Raw genomic sequence first — 18122 nt, 5'->3', positions numbered from 1 at the left:
CTGGGACAGAGCATTGGGAGCTCACCCCATCACGGGGATTCGAACTGCCAACCTTCCGATCGGCAAGCCCGAGAGGCTCAGTGGTTTAGACCACAGTGCCACCTGCGTCCCTACTATATGGTATAGCATGGTGAGCCAAGCATGGTAAAGTGCTCATGGATCTCTCTGCAAACGTGGATCTTTATAAAGTTTAGTTTTATGACCAGAAGAACTGTATCATAGCAGATACGTTCATGATGTACCAGCATTGCTTAAAATTTATGTGGACAGTGTGTTTATCCTTGTCTTCTGCCACGAGGCAATAAAATGACGTTCTCTTTTCTGGCGATGCATAACTTGCCACTCTATCCCTGAGGTCTTATAGACTCCTTCAATGATGGTTTGGTTTGTACACCTAGGAAGGTACTTCTTTTTTGAGAAACAGAAAATCTTCTCCGGTGCTCTTGAAATGGCATAACAACATTTTAAAAAGTGGAATTTTTGGTACAGGCAAAATGCAAAGTTATTTCCCCAGCCCTATCTTGAGCAGTTTGCTGGGGATAGAATGGGCCTTGGTTAGCTCAGGCATTTGGTAGTTTAACTTCCCCATTCATTTCGGTACGGGGAGTATCAGTGATGTATCACCTCATATTCTTTAAAACCACGGGTCCTAAAATTTTGAATCACCCTGGTTTATTTCTGCAGGAACCTCATTAAGGCGCTGTGAATGTTAACGACCGTGGATTCATTATTGCCTCATCATTTTATAAGCAGAATGGCTCACGAGTTTGACATGGAAAAGCTTACTGCATTTAGACGACTGGCAATAAATACAAGGGGTGTGTGTGTGCGCGCGCTTTTTGCTAGTAGGCTATATAAGCTGTCAGATGTATATGCTCATGTGACCCATTCTCTCTCCCCCCTCTCCATTTCAACTATTTTTATAGGATTTTCTCTTAAACCGCTTACATAAGGATATCTACAAACCATTGCTCATTAACTTCTCAGCGCAGACTACAGCAGCTCAGACTCAGAACATCATTATGTCAAAGCTGGATAAAAGGAGAAAAGGAGTCTTTGGTCCCCCTCTTGGAAAGAGGATGGTAACTTTTAAAAAAACTGCAGACTACAGACTTGTCACAACGCTCACGTCATATTTTTTTTGCACCCAGCTACAGATACCTGAGGACAAAAATGAGCACATAATGTATTGGTCAGGGAGGGCAGAAGTCTTTGTATACAGCAGGCATGTCCAAAGTCATGCTGGCCGAGGACCTTGAATAATAATAATAATAATAATAATAATAATAATAATAATAATAATAATTTATGCCCTGCCCATCTGCCTGGGTTTCCTCAGCCACTCTGGGTGGCTTCCAGTAGAATATTAAAAACACGATAAAACATCAAACATTAAAAACTTCCCTAAGCAGTGTCAATTAGTTTCAACTTAGCAAACTTACCTCCATTAGCATGCAAAGAAACAACAGTGCAGGGAACTCAAACTCATACCTCCCCACCCCATCCCATGAGTATGTCTTGCAAGCTGAGAACAGCTCCTGGAAAAGCTGCCTTGACAATAATGTTGCTTAACAAAAGTACAATGAGAATGAAAATGGCACAGTCAAGATATCATTTTTCAAAGTGGAGGAAAGGAGGGGGGGAATCAGACTTGAAATTCAGCTGTTTCTTGATCATTTAGACAGAGCTGGCAGGTAGAAATCTATTTGATCTGAAGCCTCTTCCCTCTTTTCTTAAGAGATGAGAAAGAGAGGAGGGTGTTGGTTGGGATTACTTAGTGGTAAGAAACCTCACCCAGGATATGCTGTGAATAGGGATGGAGAGAAATTCCAGTTTGCATTTAAAGACGGATGTTCCTAATTCACACTTCCCAAAACAATATGTGACCTGAAACACAGCCAAGATTCAGAAGTCTCACTTCTTTGAATTTTGCACTGCAGTTAGCCAGCCAAGCCATGTGTGTGCCCAAATGCACACACTGGATTAGAATGTGCATAAAATGCATATGTTAGTGAAAATAGAATAAACGAAATGTATTGTATTAGGGGAAATTGCTTTGCAAAAATGTGCATATTAGGCAATATGTGTATATAGAAATTTGCATTAGAATGCTTTTGAATTTTCATGAGGACTTTTTTTTTAGTTGCAGACTGGTGTGCAACTATGGAGAACTGAATGCAAAATTGTAAATATGAGAATCTGAAATTGACAGATCAGCCCATCTCTAGCTCAGAAGCACATTTTTAATAATAATAATAATAGTAAGAAGTTCACTCTCTGTGTGCATAGGCATATGTGCAATGTACAGAATAAGTGTTGAAAAACAGTTTTTTTATTTACAGGTTGTATTTGTGGATGATGTCAATATGCCAGCAAGAGAAGTTTATGGGGCTCAGCCTCCTGTAGAGTTACTTCGTCAGTGGTTAGATCACTGGAACTGGTATGACCTGAAGGACTGCTCTGTGATTAAACTGGTGGATATTCAGATTATGTGTGCAATGGGGCCACCAGGTATGACCTTCTGAGTTTATTTTGAAAGCTTTTCTTTTGGTGCTTTTGGAACACAGATTTTTTAAAAATTGTTTTTTATTTACAGTGGTACCTCGGGTTACAACACTTCAGGTTACATACGCTTCAGGTTACAGACTCCGCTAACCCAGAAATAGTGCTTCAGGTTAAGAACTTTGCTTGAGGATGAGAACAGAAATCAGGCTCCGGTGGTGTGGCAGAGCAGGAGGCCCCATTAGCTAAAGTGGTGCTTCAGGTTAAGAACAGTTTCAGGTTAAGTACGGACCTCCGGAACGAATTAAGTACTTAACCCGAGGTACCACTGTATACTATTCAAATTTATACATTTCATTACATTTGCAATCAATTTAACATTTCAAAATTTGAAATTTGACTTCCTTCCCCCTCTTTCTGTGGTTCCTTGAATTTATTTTTTAATATCTTCTGCGTATCTAAATTCATTTAACTTCCTCATTTAATTATCTACTGTAAATATATACTCTTACAAAACTGCAGGTTATTGCAATAATCCTTCTAATGTTTTTATCTGTTTACAATTTATCTGCAAATATTCAATAAGCCATTTCCATTCTTTTACAAAAAGTTTGTTAACTTTGTTTCTTATTCTTCCGGTAAGTTTCGCCATTTCTGCATATTCCGTAAGTTTTTGTATCCATTCATCCTTTACTGGGACTTCTTCTTCTTTCCATTTTTGGGCGAGTAAATTCTTGCTGCTGTAGTAGCATACATAAATGAATTTCTATACAATTGTATACAATTTAGGTAGTTAAAGGTAAAGGGACCCCTGACCATTAGGTCCAGTCGTGACCGACTCTGGGGTTGCGGCGCTCATCTCGCTTTATTGGCCGAGGGAGCCGGCGTACAGCTTCCGGGTCATGTGGCCAGCATGACTAAGCTGCTTCTGGCGAACCAGAACAGTGCACGGAAACGCCGTTTACCTTCCCGCCGGAGCGGTACCTATTTATCTACTTGCACTTTGACGTGCTTTTGAACTGCTAGGTTGGCAGGAGCAGGGACTGAGCAACGGGAGCTCACCCCGTCGCGGGGATTCAAACCACGACCTTCTGATAGGCAAGTCCTAGACTCTGTGGTTTAGCCCACAGCGCTATGTCCCTATAATTCCCAAAATAAAAGCTTCGTTGTTTTTTTATAAAAGTTATTTTGAACATCCTTTTCAATTCATTATATAGGAATGCAGTTCTGAACGCAGAGGGTGCTAGTGTCTTCAGTGATCAAGTGTGTTTGCAGACAAACGAGGGGGTGACTTCCTTTTTATGGTAGCGTTGATAAAAGGCCCTTGACACACCCCCAATGAAAGAACTGGGCAAGCTCCTCCCATTCCTTCTGACTAATGTTGGATGTCAACCCAGGTTTGCCTTGAAGCAATTCTGGACCACAGGGATTGAATAAATCTAAAGCCATGGATTTGTTGCCATCAGATCTAGAATGGTCCCCACTTCAATTCAGATGCAAATTCCCAGGTGTCAAAAAAGGTTATTTATGTATGCAACTATGGTGCCCCGTGTTTTGTTAGCCCCAAAATGGAAAATGAGCAAGGTCCCAACCAAAGAGGAATGACAACTTAAACTGATGGAATATGTGCAGCTTGCAGACCTAACATACAGAATAAGAGAACAAGGAGGACATTCGTTAAAAGAAAGTTGGAAAATGTTTATTGAATATATTTGGGGGGGGGGGAGAGAGAATTGTGTACACTTGAAAATGTTGGCAGCATTAAGATAAATTCAACAGTGTGAATAAGTTTTGATGGAGGTAATAATGGAATACTGAATGGTTTAGTTTATGTAAAATATGCAGGGATTTATCATATGCAAAATGAACCATGGAAAGAGAAGAAGGGAAGTCATTGATATTTTAAGGTTGTCTAAATGAGTATTCTAAGGGACGCGGGTGGCGCTGTGGGTTAAACTACAGAGCCGAGGACTTGCAGATCAGAAGGTCGGCGGTTCGAATCCCTGCGACGAGGTAAGCTCCCGTTGCTCGGTCTCTGCTCCTGCCAACCTAGCAGTTTGAAAGCACGTCAAAGTGCAAGTAGATAAATAGGTACCGCTCCGGTGGGAAGGTAAACGGCGTTTTTGTGCGCTTCTCTGGTTCGCCAGAAGTGGCTTAGTCATGCTGGCCACATGACCTGGAAGCTGTACACCAGCTCCCTCGGCCAATAAAGCGAGATGAGCGCCGCAACCCCAGAGTTGGTCACGACTGGACCTAATGGTCAGGGGTCCCTTTACCCTTTACCTTAAATGAGTATTCTAAATTGTAAAGCAAAATTTAATAATATATCTAAATAATTATAACAACAACAACAACAATACCTTTATTGTCAATGTACAGTCTATGTACAATGAAATTAACCAAGCTTCCCTTCCCCAGCCCACAAACACTCAATCTCATATATATCTAAAATAATGGTCCCCACTTCGCTTTTTCTGTTACAAACAGACCGCACACCCTTGTTTCCATTTGATTGACGCAAATCCAGAATAATACTTTTGGATCTTGCTCCATCTCATCTGCTACTTAGAACCAGTCTGATATATTAGCATGACTTTATCTACCAGCTGTGCCATTGTAAATGGTAGAAGACACCTGTAGTGCTTGTTTATTCTTGCAGCGGGTCTTGGGAGAGGGCTTCTGTGCCTTTAACATTGTCACCCAGTCTGCTGAAGGCTTCTGACGCTCTCCCTAAAGGTAAAGGGACCCTTGACCGTTAGGTCCAGTCGTGGATCACTCTGGGATTGCGACGCTCATCTCACTTTACTGGCCAAGGGAGCCGGTGTACAGCTTTTGGGTCATGTGGCCAGCATGACTAAGCCGCTTCTGGCGAAACCAGAGCAGCGCACAGAAACGCCGTTTACCTTCCCGCCGGAGCGGTACCTATTTATCTACTTGCACTATGACGTGCTTTCGAACTGCTAGGTTGATAGGAGCAGGGACCAAACAACGGGAGCTCACCCCGTTGCATGGATTCGAACTGCCAACCTTCTGATTGGCAAGCCCCAGGCTCTGTGGTTTAACCCACAGTGCCACCCACGTCCCTCAACGCTTTCCCTACTTGCAAATAAAATGGATTTTGCCACTATAGAGAATATGCATCTGGGTCATAGAGTTTGTCCTTGATGAAAACCTGCTTTTCACTTACTGTAATGGTTAGCAGAAGCTGGTCCAAATTGGCTACTAAAAGCGTTTCCATTGTTGAATTTGCAGTTCATTGTAGTTCTTTTTTTATTATTATGATTGTGCTTTCTATTTGCAGGTGGAGGTCGAAACCCAATTACTCCTCGGTATTTGCGACATTTTAATACAGTTACCATCAATGAGTTTGATGATGCGTCAATGTATACAATTTTCTCCAGAATAGTTGATTGGCACCTCAGTATATGGTAAGTGAAGTTGAAATATGGTGGATTACTAAGCATACAGTATAATGTAAATATGGATTTTGATGGTCTGCTAATAACATCCTTGTATAACCTTATTTTTCAAGTATATTGAACACTTTTGTCTTTTGCTCATTTAGTAAGTGTTCCTTTAGTAAGGTAAAGCCCATGGAACAATGAAACCATTTTGGATTCTCATACACATGTTTTAAAATATGTTCAATGTTTACGTATTTATTTGACTTATTATTTGACTTATCTCAAAGCCAAAGGGGGGAAAAGTGCTGCTTTGCCTCCACCATTAAAAGGTAAAGGTAAAGGGACCCCTAACAGTTAAGTCCAGTCACGGATGACTCTGGGGTTGCGGCGCTCATTTCACTTTACAGGCCGAGGGAGCTGGTGTTTGTCCACTCCGCAGACAGTTTTTCTGGATGATGTGGCCAGCATGACTAAGCCACTTCTGGTGAAACCAGAGCAGCGCACGGAAACGCCGTTTACCTTCCCACCGGAGCAGTACCTATTAATCTACTTGCACTTTTGGGCGTGCTTTTGAACTGCTAGGTTGGCAGGAGCAGGGACCGAGCAATGGGAGCTCACTCAGTCACAGGGATTCGAACTGCCGACCTTTTGATCAGCAAGCCCTAGGCTCAGTGGCTTAGACCACAGCGCCACCCGCGTCCCTCCACCATTATCTCCTGACAATTAGTGGTAGGAGCAGGACTTCCTCTCCCTTGTTAATAATTCCTTAATGGCTCCTGGTGGTTCCCACTGGCAAACAGCTTCACTACCGCTTATATCTTTAGAAACCTCCGACGTATATTTACGGCTGCTATAGCCATCCTTGATTGGCAGCCCAAGGAGTTTAGCAAGTGCAGGAAAGTGCATTAAAGTTTATGTTTTGCTCGGTAGCATTGTACAAGTCATTTTATTTCTTTTACATTTAAACCAACAGTTATAGCTTCCCTCCAGAATATGTTGAGCTGACAGCACAGATTGTAAACGGCACCATGACAGTATATAAAGAGGCTATGGAGAATCTGCTCCCGACTCCAACCAAATCACACTATTTGTTCAACTTGCGTGATTTCTCTCGGGTCATCCAAGGTGTTTGCCTGTCAAGACCTGAAACGACAGCATCTACAGGGACAATAAAACGCCTTTGGGTTCATGAGGTAAACTTTTTGTTGTCATTAGTCAATAACTGAAGGCTTTTGTCTTGATATGATGAAAAAGTATTTTCTTGTGAGGCAGTTAAATTATTTGATTTAGAACAGGCTTCCTCAACCTCGGCCCTCCAGATGTTGTTGGCCTACAACTCCCATGATCCCTAGCTAGCAGGACCAGTGGTCAGGGATGCTGGGAATTGTAGTCTCAAAACATCTGGAGGGCCGAGGTTGAGGGAGCCTGATTTAGAACATGGCTGTTCTTTCAGTTACTTAGTGTTAGAAATTTTGTTAAATCCATACATTGTTGCTCACCACAAGATACACAAAAGGCATAATAATAATAATAATAATAATAATAATAATAATAATATTTTATTTATACCCCGCCCTCCCCAGCCAAGGCCGGGCTCAGGGCAGCTTACAAGCAATAATAAAAACAAGTTGAATGATTACAACTTAAAAACAAAATTAAAATACAACATTAAAATATTGAAACATTAAAATGTTAAAATGTAGCCTCATCGCAGGAGGAGAAGGAAAAGAAAAAAGAAAGAGAGGGAGGGAATCAAATTGGCTCCAAGCCAAAGGCCAGGCGGAACAACTCTGTCTTACAGGCCCTGCGGAAAGAAATCAGATCCTGCAGGGCCCTGGTCTCATGAGGCAGAGCGTTCCACCAGGCCGGAGCCAGTGTTGAAAAGGCCCTGGCTCTGGCTGAAGCTAATCTAACTTCCTTAGGGCCCGGGACCACTAGGGTGCTGCTATTTATGGACCTTGAGGCTCTCTGGGGGGCATACCGGGAGAGGCGGTCCCGTAGGTACCAGGGTCCTAGGCCATGAAGGGCTTTAAAGGTCAAAAGCAGCAGCTTAAATCTGACCCTGTACTCCACCGGAGTCAAGCCTGAGCTGCTTTCGGAAGATTTCTTTTTTGGGGGGGGGGGTTTAGCTTTCAAGCAAGTCAACAGAGAGGTGGGGGCATCTAACTGTATTTTCAAGTGGGTGGCATTGCTTTAAATAGTTACCCACCTCAGCCCTTTAGGATGGATGGGGTGAAAATCTCAGTAGATAAACCTTTTTTTTGGTATTTGATAAAACTTGTGTATCCATATTTCAGTATTGCTCTATTCCACCTTTGAGTGCGATACAAAGATTAATTTCTGGCTTTTGCTAAATAAACGACAAGTGCATAAAGTATAAATGAAGAGTTTATTTACTGGTTTGAAGTTAACTGAACTTGCATTTCCCCTGTGGAACTTTTAATGTGTAGATCTTAATTATTGTCCCCATCCTGCCAACCAGTAAATGTTTTGTTGATAGAAAAAGGAATATATATTTTTTACCATATGAAACATAGTATTCACTTAAGCCCTAGTGTTAAGTTCTTCCTACACTCCTTTACAATATTAATTCTATTTACATATTGTACCTGAGGGAATTCCCATCCCATTTTCATGTTTGTGACTGGAATTGCCTCCATTAGAACAACCATATTGCCATTTGTCGTGCAGGTCCTTCGGGTGTATTACGATCGCTTAGTAGATAAAGCGGATCGATCCTGGCTCATTGGCTGCATCCAACAAGTAATGAAAAGCCAATTCGAAGAAGAGTTTGACGATCTTTTCGAGAGACTGGACTTCGATGGCGATGGTTTGGTGAGTGAAGATGATTTGCGAAGCCTGATGTTCTGCGATTTCCATGATCCTAAAAGGGATGATACAAACTACAGAGAGGTCTTGGATGTGGACCATTTGAGGGTGGTTGTAGAGGGCCATTTGGACGAATACAACCAAATGAGCAAGAAACCCATGCAGCTGGTCTTATTCCGATTTGCCATAGAACACGTTTGCAGAATTTCCCGTATTCTAAAGCAGCCTCGTAGCCACGCACTTCTGGTTGGTGTTGGAGGAAGTGGGCGCCAGTCCCTGACCCGTTTGGCTGCATATATGTCAGACTACACGCCTTTCCAGGTTGAAATATCCAAGAGTTACGGGACCAATGAATGGCATGAGGACCTAAAAGTCATCCTAAGGAGATCTACCGAAGGAGAGATGCAAGGGGTTTTCCTGTTCACCGATAGCCAGATAAAAAGGGAGTCGTTCTTGGAAGACATCAACAACTTGCTGAATGCCGGAGAGGTACCAAACCTCTTTGCGGTTGACGAGAAGCAGGAAATTTGTGAAAAGATGCGTCAGATAGACCGCCAGCGTGATAGAACGAAGCAGACGGACGGAAGCCCCATTGCCCTTTTCAACATGTTCATTGACCGCTGCCGAGACCAGTTGCACGTTGTGTTGGCCATGAGTCCCATTGGAGATGCATTCCGTAATCGTCTTAGAAAGTTCCCGGCGCTTGTTAACTGCTGCACTATTGATTGGTTTCAGGTAGGGGCCTTTTGGAATATGCACATTCTGTGATGCGAGCTTCATCCTGAGTACATCGTGAGAAGCAGCATCTCTTTAACGTTTCTTTTTAACTTGACAATGTTAGAGCCTGGAATTCCACTTGATGCGATAGTTTGCTATGTGCAGTAATTTTTAGATGGAGGAATAGGCAAACCTGTAGTCCCCTGGATGCATTCTGAACGTAGGGATGTTGGAGATTTCCTATGAAAACAGAAATGGGAATGGAAATCTGGATGTTTGCTTATTCGCCCCCATATATGGAATGGCCATCTTTCCAACAACTATGATCAGAATTCACTGTTGCCGTTGCTTTCGGCCTGCAAACAATACATAGCTGTCCTCAACACACACACAGACCACCCATTTACATTACATTCTCTCTACATTGAAATGAATTTGTATTTGTAGAATTTGTACTGTTAAAATGAAAAGGGGTCAAACCATCGCAAGAGGTGTTGAAATTTTGGGAGGTTGGATAGTTACAATAGAATGGTCTCACGGGTGTGGGGTGCACATTTTTTATGTTTATTTATTTATTATTATTAATTTGTCAAAAAACAAAATGAATTGGGTGGAAGAGTGTATTGACAATGCAATTAACAAAAATTCTGCACATTGTGGAATTAATAATGTGAATTTTGTAGGTCATGGAATTTAGCTATAGCAGACAGTGGGAAGAATAATGCAGTTTAAAAAACAAAACCATTCTTAATTGTTTTTAAACAAATACAACAACCATTAAACATTTACTCAGCAGTACATCTAATGGTTTCTGTTTTATCCAATTTCTCTAGACATACATTTACACATTCAACATTCAAACATATTGCTTAATATAACCCTTCCACTGAGAATAGTTTTTAGTGGAAGATGAACTGCAGCAGAATTGAAACAGTGCTGCATGTGGCAAATGGAAGATGGTGCCTTCTTATTTTTGTAGTACCATGTGATACTTAACCCCTTAAGCCTGCAGGCTTCCTTGCTTGTGGCCAATACACACACAGCTTTATTGCGGTCTATAGACCCAAAACACACAGTACAACAACAATAAATAATAATCAACAGTTATTAAGGTGTAGAATCAGCCTTGCTAGCCAACAGAGGAGCTTTAGCTTGTACATACTGATTTCTGACTTATACTGTCTCTGAGAGGAATTTTGCTACAACTTACCCTCAAGGAGAACCTTGATATGAAAAAAAGTTGACAATTCCAGGTGGTTCTGTTAGTACTGGATTGATCAGATGCTGTCTAACCTGTTTAGAGCCAGCGTGGTGTAGTGGTTAAGAGCGGTGGACTCATAATCTGGTGAACCGGGTTCGCTTCCCTGTTCCTCCACATGCAGCTGCTGGGTGACCTTGGGCTAGTCACACTTCTTTGAAGTCTCTCAGCCACACTCACCTCCAGAGTGTTTGTTGTGGGAGAGGAAGGAAAAGGAGATTGTTAGCTGCTTTGAGACTCCTTAAGGGGAGTGAAAGGCGGAATATCAAGTCCAAACTCCTCCTCCTCTTCTTCTTCTTCTTCTTGCAGATTGCAATGCAATAAACTGTGTTCCATACATTCAATATCCTGCGAGCATGGGCACAGCCTATCTTGGTATGGGACATCCGCCAACTTCTCCTTTTCAGAAGGGAAAACATATATTCTGGCTTTAGCTTGTGGCTAATAGTTTTTGGGGTGTGTATGTGCATGTGTGATTTGGATTAGGGCCATGGTGCAAAAGCTGAGGGCTAGAAACCCCTCCCTCTGTGTCATGGCACCAACCAATTGAGGCCCCTCCGCAGTTGTTTCTGAGCAAGAAAAAGGGGCTTGGGGCTCCAGAGACACAACACCGACATTATGATTACCTTAATCCTTAAACTTATTAATTTCTATAGGTTTAAGTGTGACTAATATTGTGTTGGACTGTCCCTCCAGTGTATGTAACAGAATCCCTGTAGAATACTTTCAGCTGTGACTACTTGAAGGCATATTGTCAATACTGTCATAGGAACTTAGTGTGTCATGTTTCATCCCAGTTTAGTACATATGACCAGGAAGCGCATATATATATATATATATATATATATATATATGCTATCAAGCTACTGATTAAACTGCTAGTCCCTGCCCTTGTATTCAAAATACCAGGCTTTGCCTAGTCTTGTCTAGTGCGAGACTGAGGAACCACTTTCTCTCTCTCTCTCTGTGTCTCTCTCTCTCTCTCTTTTGTATATAATTTTTATTGAGTTTTCTGTTTTACAATTTTAAATACTCATTTTACATCCTTAAGATATCAATGACTTCCCTTCTTTTCTTTCCATGGTTCATTTTGCATATCATAAATCCCGGCACATTTTACATAAACTAAACCATTAATATAGCCATCAAAACTTGTTTACACTGTTGAATTTATCTTAATGCTGCCAGGGTTTTCAGGTGTACACAATTTCCCCCCATATATTCAATAAACATTTTCCAATCTTCTTTAAACGTACATTCTTCTTGTTTTCTTATTTTATATGTTAAGTCCGCATGCTGCGCATATTCCATCAATTTAAATTTTCATTCTTCCTTAGTTGGGACCTCGCTCGATTTCCATTTTTGGGCTAACAAAATACTTCAGTGGAAGCATTATTTATGCAATATCTTGTTTCCATGATAAGAGTAAATTATTTGCTCCTTTTCCTTAAATTTAGTCATGGCCTTCGGACGCGTTGCAGGCTGTTGCCACTCGCTCCCTAGAAGATATCGAAATGTCAGAGGATACCCGAGATGGCTGCATCGATATGTGTCAAAAATTTCATACTACTACCATTAATTTGTCTGAATCATTCTTTAACGAACTCCAGAGACACAACTATGTAACACCTACTTCATACCTGGAGTTGATTTCCACATTCAAATCTCTGTTGGAAAAGAATAGGGCGTAAGTATTATTAATATAAAAAATTGATATGAGAAATAGCCTTGCATTCCCCCGCTCCCAGCCTGCGCTTCCAGCCTCATATAACAGATTGAGTATAGCATGCACAAAAGGGGGGTTGTTCTCATTATTCCCTACTTGGACATACAACGTATAGCGTCTCCACCCTCATCGTTCAGCCCAGACCCTGAGGTCCAGCGCTGAGGGCCTTCTGGCGGTTCCCTCACTGCGAGAAGTGAGGTTACAGGGAACCAGGCAGAGGGCCTTCTCGGTAGTGGCGCCTGCCCTGTGGAACGCCTCCCATCAGATGTCAAGGAAATAAACATCTGTCTGACTTTTAGAAGACTTCTGAAGGCAGCCCTGTTTAGGGAAGTTTTAAATGTTTGATGTTTTATCTTGTTTTTAAAAATTCTGCTGGGAGCCGCCCAGAGTGGCTGGGGAAACCCAGCCAGATGGGCAGGGTATAAAGTGAGTTTAAAAAACAGTTAAAGTAATATTTATATAAAAGTAGGTTGCTGGCTACCTTGGAATGTAATCTTAAAATATGTGAAATAAATAGATATTTGAGTTAATAAGGTTATGAAATTGAGTCAGGCTTTAAAAACTCAAGAAGATTGATAGTTGGTTACTGTAAGGGGAAATGGAATCAGAAGTGCATTCAGCAAAAGGGGCTGCTTTCAGATTAACTTGATGACACTTGCAATGTGTGTCGCCCGTGTGAACGTGTCCCAAATTGCTTCTAGGCAGGTGATGAAAATGAAGAAAAGGTACGAAGTTGGCTTGCAGAAACTGGACTCGGCGGCAGCCCAGGTGGCCACGATGCAGGTGGAGCTGGAAGCCCTGCAGCCCCAGCTCAGGGTAGCCAGCAAGCAGGTGGACGAGATGATGCTCGTGATTGAGAAGGAGTCCCTGGAAGTTGCCAAAACGGAGAAAATAGTGAAAGCCGACGAAATCGTGGCTAATGAGCAAGCCATGGCTGCCAAAGCCATCAAAGATGAGTGCGATGCTGATTTGGCCGAAGCCTTGCCAATCCTGGAAAGCGCCCTGGCTGCTCTTGACACTTTGACTGCTCAGGTATGGCCTTCAGGATATATAAGGGTGTGTGTGTGTATGGATAAATATATATATGTGTGTGTGTGCGTGTGTATATGTGTAAACATATGTGTATATGTATATATATATGTGTATGTGTGTGTGTGTGTGTGTATAAATATATATATGTGTGTGTGTGTGTATATATGTGTATATATGTGTGTTTGTGTGTGTGTATGTGTGTATATGTGTGTGTGTGTGTATATATATATATGTGTGTGTGTGTGTGTGTATACATATATATTTGTGTGTGTGTGTGTGTGTGTGTATATGTGTGTGTGTGTACACACAGTGATACCTTGGTTTAAGAACAGTCCTGTTTACGAACAATTCACTTTAAGAACTCCATAAAACTGGAAGTAGTGTCCTGGTTTGCGAACTTTACCTCGGTCTACAAATGGAAGCTAAACGGTGGAAGGGCACCGGTGGTGGGAGGCCTCATTAGGGAAAGTGCGCCTCGGTTTAAGAACGGTTTTGGTTTAAGAACGGACTTCCGGAATGGATTAAGCTCATAAACCGAGGTACCACTGTGTGTGTATATGTGTGTCTCTCTCTCTCTCTCTGTGTGTGTATACAGAGAGAGAGACATAGGGTTGCCATATTTTGAAGAGCAAAAAGGGGGACACATTTGCCAATTTCTACTTTTAAAAAACCCGTTCTTTTAATTATATTTTATACATTTACATTTTATACATTCTTTTTTAAATTTATTTTTTACGAAGTAATAATAATAAACAAACAAGAATAAAAATGTGCACCCCACCCTGAGACCATTCCATTGTAACTATCCAACCTCCCAAAATTTCAACACCTCTTGTGATGGTTTGACCCCTTTCCATTTTAATAGTACGTATTCTACAAACACCCTCTATATCTCCTCAAAATCATTTCCCCTGCGTATTCCCCATCTTACCTTAATAGCTCATGTTAATTTGTCATTAATAGCTATATCCCATACCTGTTTATACCATTCTTCCAATTTATATTCTGCTTGCTCCTTGCAGTTCCTAGCTATAATAATTTGTGCAGCTGTCAATAAATTTGTGACCGAGTTCTTCCTAGCCTGCGAACCTTCCACCCCATCGTAAATTGATGATAATGCTATCTCTGGACTTTTGGTCAGCTTTAACCCAGTGATTTATGTTATCTCCTTAAACACCGCCAACTTCTACTTTTAACAATGGATCGCTATGACAACGCTCATTTTACATACCCATGAAAAAGAGGACGTGTCCTGGAAAAAGAGGGCATATGGCAACAGAGAGAGAGAGAGAGAGAGAGAGAGAGAGAGAGAGAGACAGACAGACAGACAGACAGACAGACAGACTTCTTGGTTGTGTGTTCTGAATATATACAACGTTCTGAATATATGCAACATATATACAATGGCGTTTTAGGATTTATTTTCAGATTGCTGAATCATATAGCTAGGAGTTTTAGAAAGCAATACTGTAATGTATTTTGAAAATAATAAGATGCAGTCGGGGTGCCAACTTGAATAAAATATGGGGGGGGGGAGGTAAGCCCTGCCCTGCATAATTGACCCAAAGGGATCTCGGCCCCTAGGAGTTGGCTACTATGGCTGCAATATCAGCTTTGAAAGAAAATGATATTTAAAGAAAGGAAAGGTATGTTGTTGATTTGTCAGTCTAACTGTGACAGTTCCACATTTTGGAATCTATCTTAATGCAGACAGAACAATACCAGATGCTGCCGGAAGAAGCCATGGGGAACAATTTGTGATTGTACTGTAGGTACTTGTAGTATTCCTTTGTTTTGCAATGGCCATTTTGCCTCAGACAAAATGGCTCAGATAGGTTTTTGGTGTATATCAGAAAAAGCTTACCTAAACTTAACATTTGTGCAACATGTAGATCAGGGGTAGGCAACTGAAGGCCCAGGGGCCGGATGTGGCCCAATCGCCTTCTAAATTCGGCCCATGGACGGTCCCATGAATCAGCGTATTTTTACATGAGCAGAATGTTCCTTTTATTTAAAATGCACCTCTGGGTTATTTGTGGGGCCTGCCTGGTGTTTTTACATGAGTAGAATGTGTGCTTTTATTCTTTTATTTAAAATGCACCTCTGGGTTATTTGTGGGGCCTGCCTGGTGTTTTTACATGAGTAGAATGTGTGCTTTTATTTAAAATGCATCTCTGGGTTATTTGTGGAGCATAGGAATTCGTTCATCCCCACCCCCCAAAAAATAGTCTGGCCCACCACGGCTGAAAAAGGTTGCTGACCCCTGATGTAGATGGTGGTGAGGTAAGGTAGGAATGAGAATAAAAGCTGGGGAGGGAGGGGAATGTGAGATGTGAAATTGATGGTGCATTCGCTGCAAGATTTCTGATGCTAACCACATTACCACATTGATGTGGATATATTGAGATGAAATCTAGTAGAATGCTTGAACTCTAGAGATGGAAGAACTATTATTTATTTTAAGGATATCACTGTTGTGAAGTCGATGAAGAGCCCTCCCGCTGGCGTGAAGCTTGTCATGGAAACAATTTGCATCTTGAAAGGCATCAAGGCAGATAAAATTCCAGACCCCACAGGTACAGGGAAAAAGATAGAAGATTTCTGGGGTCCTGCTAAGAAACTCCTGGGGGACATGAGATTTTTGCAGTCGCTCCATGAGTACGACAAGGACAACATCCCTCCAGCGTACATGAGCATCATTAGAAAACAGTATATCACCAATCCTGAGTTTGTGCCAGAGAAGATCCGGAATGCTTCCACGGCCGCAGAAGGCCTATGCAAATGGGTCATTGCCATGGATTCCTACGATAAGTAAGTCCTTCTTTAAGAGCAGTCATTCATTTCAGCTTTGAGAGGTCGCCTTACCCCTCCCAAGGCGCCTTCCTCACAGCATATTTAATAACATAAAACCTGTTATGTACTGAAGTTCTCACCCTGGGCCAGCAGGGGGATACTGTAGATAGTTTTCACTCAGGTCCACATATGGAAATAAGGGATTGAAAGTGACGTTCAGTGATTGGATAGTTACAGAAAATGGTTACTGTTGCATTCTAGTGGAGCTCTATATAAGCAGGCTGGCTGAACCCTTCAGTTCAGTTCTGTTCTGGCCTGTGAATAAACAAGAGCCGTTTGAAGAATCGCTGTGTCGTCTGATATGTTCACCCACAACTTAACAAAACCCAGTAACGTGTCGCAAACCCATAAAACCACAATCTATAAAACACGGAAGCATCTACAAATATTACAACAGCAGCAGTTAAAGGAATGTGTTTGTGGTGGTCTTGAGAGGAATCTCAAAGCACGACATAAAACGTTAAGATACGCAGGACTAAAATATCAGTTAAAGGCAGTTTGGAAGAACTTCAGGGCCCATATTAAAGTCGTCATTGTAAGAGAGCTTTGCATGGCCTGTTTAGATATGAATGAAGGATTTTGTCTTGCTAGATATTTCTTTTTCTTGCTCCTGCTTCACCAAAGTTTCAGGAGCAAACTGCCACCCTATTATTATTATTATTATTATTATTATTATTATTACAGTCGTACCTTGGTTTTCTAACAGCTTAGTTCTCGAACGTTTTTGGCTCCTGAATGCCGCAAACCCAGAAGTGAGTGTTCCAGTTTGTGAACTACTTTTGTAAGCCTGATGTCTGATGGGGCTTCCGCGGCTTCCGATTGGCTTCCTGAAGCCAATTGGAAGGCGTGCTTTGGTTTCCGAACGTTTTGGAAGTCGAATGGACTTCTGGAACAGATTCCGTTCAACTTCCAAGGTATGACTGTATTATTACAGTGGTACCTCAGGATGCGAATGGGATCCGTTCCGAAGCCCCATTTGCATCCTGAACAGAACGTAAGACGCGACAGCGCGTCTGCGCGTGCGCAGGTCGCGTTTTGCCGCTTTCGCGCATGCGCGTGACGTCATTTTGACCGTCTGTGCATGCGCGAGCGGCGAAACCCGGAAGTAACATGCTCCATTACTTCCGGGTTGCCGCAGAGCGCAACCCGAAAGTGCTCAACCTGAAGCGTATTTAGCCTGAGGTATGACTATATTATTATTATTATTATTATTATTATTATTATTATTATTATTTGTTATTATTAATAATAATCAGGGCCATCTTAAGTATATCCGGCGCCATGGTGCAAAGATCCCTCCCCCCCCATTTCCCAGAGTTGCCGACCTTTTTACGGCGCTGCTGGCAGCTTTGCGGGGCTGGAGGAGGCGGGCAGCGGCTGGAGGGCAGCTCCTCCAGCAGGGAAGAGGCGGAGGCTCCGGGCGCTTTGGTGAGGCGGGCGAGGGCAGTGAGCTGATGCTGGGAGGCGCCGCGCTCAGCCTCTGCCTCTTTCCTGGGCCCGTGCAGTGGTGGCCACGGCAGGCAGAGGCTCTGGGCGCGGCGCTGCTTCGGCATGGTGGAGGCGGGCGAGGGCAGTGAGCTGATTCCGGGAGGTATCAGCCTCCGCCTCTTCCCTGGTGCCCTCCAGAACTTGGCGCCCCGGCGCCCCGCGCCACTTGCCTCTATGGGCAAGACACCCCTGATAATAATAATAATAATAATAATAATAATAATAATCTGTAGGCAGGGCTGCATGCACCACCCCTCCCCTCATGACTTCACTGCATTCAGCAGTGCTTACAAGCTCCCCCCGAATCAAGAAT

The 18122-nt window shown here is 42.4% G+C and overlaps 1 protein-coding gene and 1 long non-coding RNA gene across 2 annotated transcripts in view; one reads left to right on the top strand and one right to left on the bottom strand.

The window, feature by feature from the left end:
* LOC310743423 overlaps positions 1 to 10853 on the bottom strand; it is a 126992-nt gene extending 116139 nt beyond the window's left edge. The window contains exon 1 of the long non-coding RNA XR_014539009.1: positions 10746 to 10853. This is a non-coding gene — a long non-coding RNA (uncharacterized lncRNA). The remainder of the gene's footprint in view (positions 1 to 10745) is intronic.
* The window catches only part of DNAH7 (dynein axonemal heavy chain 7), a 149559-nt gene that overhangs the window by 76607 nt on the left and 54830 nt on the right, over positions 1 to 18122 (top strand). The window contains exons 36-43 of the mRNA XM_083625443.1: positions 927 to 1082; positions 2343 to 2511; positions 5804 to 5930; positions 6880 to 7099; positions 8598 to 9470; positions 12168 to 12397; positions 13138 to 13468; positions 15933 to 16279. Of these exons, the coding sequence (XP_083481569.1) occupies positions 927 to 1082; positions 2343 to 2511; positions 5804 to 5930; positions 6880 to 7099; positions 8598 to 9470; positions 12168 to 12397; positions 13138 to 13468; positions 15933 to 16279 (2453 nt within the window). The remainder of the gene's footprint in view (positions 1 to 926; positions 1083 to 2342; positions 2512 to 5803; positions 5931 to 6879; positions 7100 to 8597; positions 9471 to 12167; positions 12398 to 13137; positions 13469 to 15932; positions 16280 to 18122) is intronic.

This window comes from Podarcis filfolensis (assembly GCF_964270895.1).
Source record: "Podarcis filfolensis genome assembly, chromosome: 1".
Taxonomy (NCBI): Eukaryota; Metazoa; Chordata; class Lepidosauria; order Squamata; family Lacertidae; genus Podarcis; species Podarcis filfolensis.
This window is presented reverse-complemented; position numbering and strand designations above follow the sequence as displayed.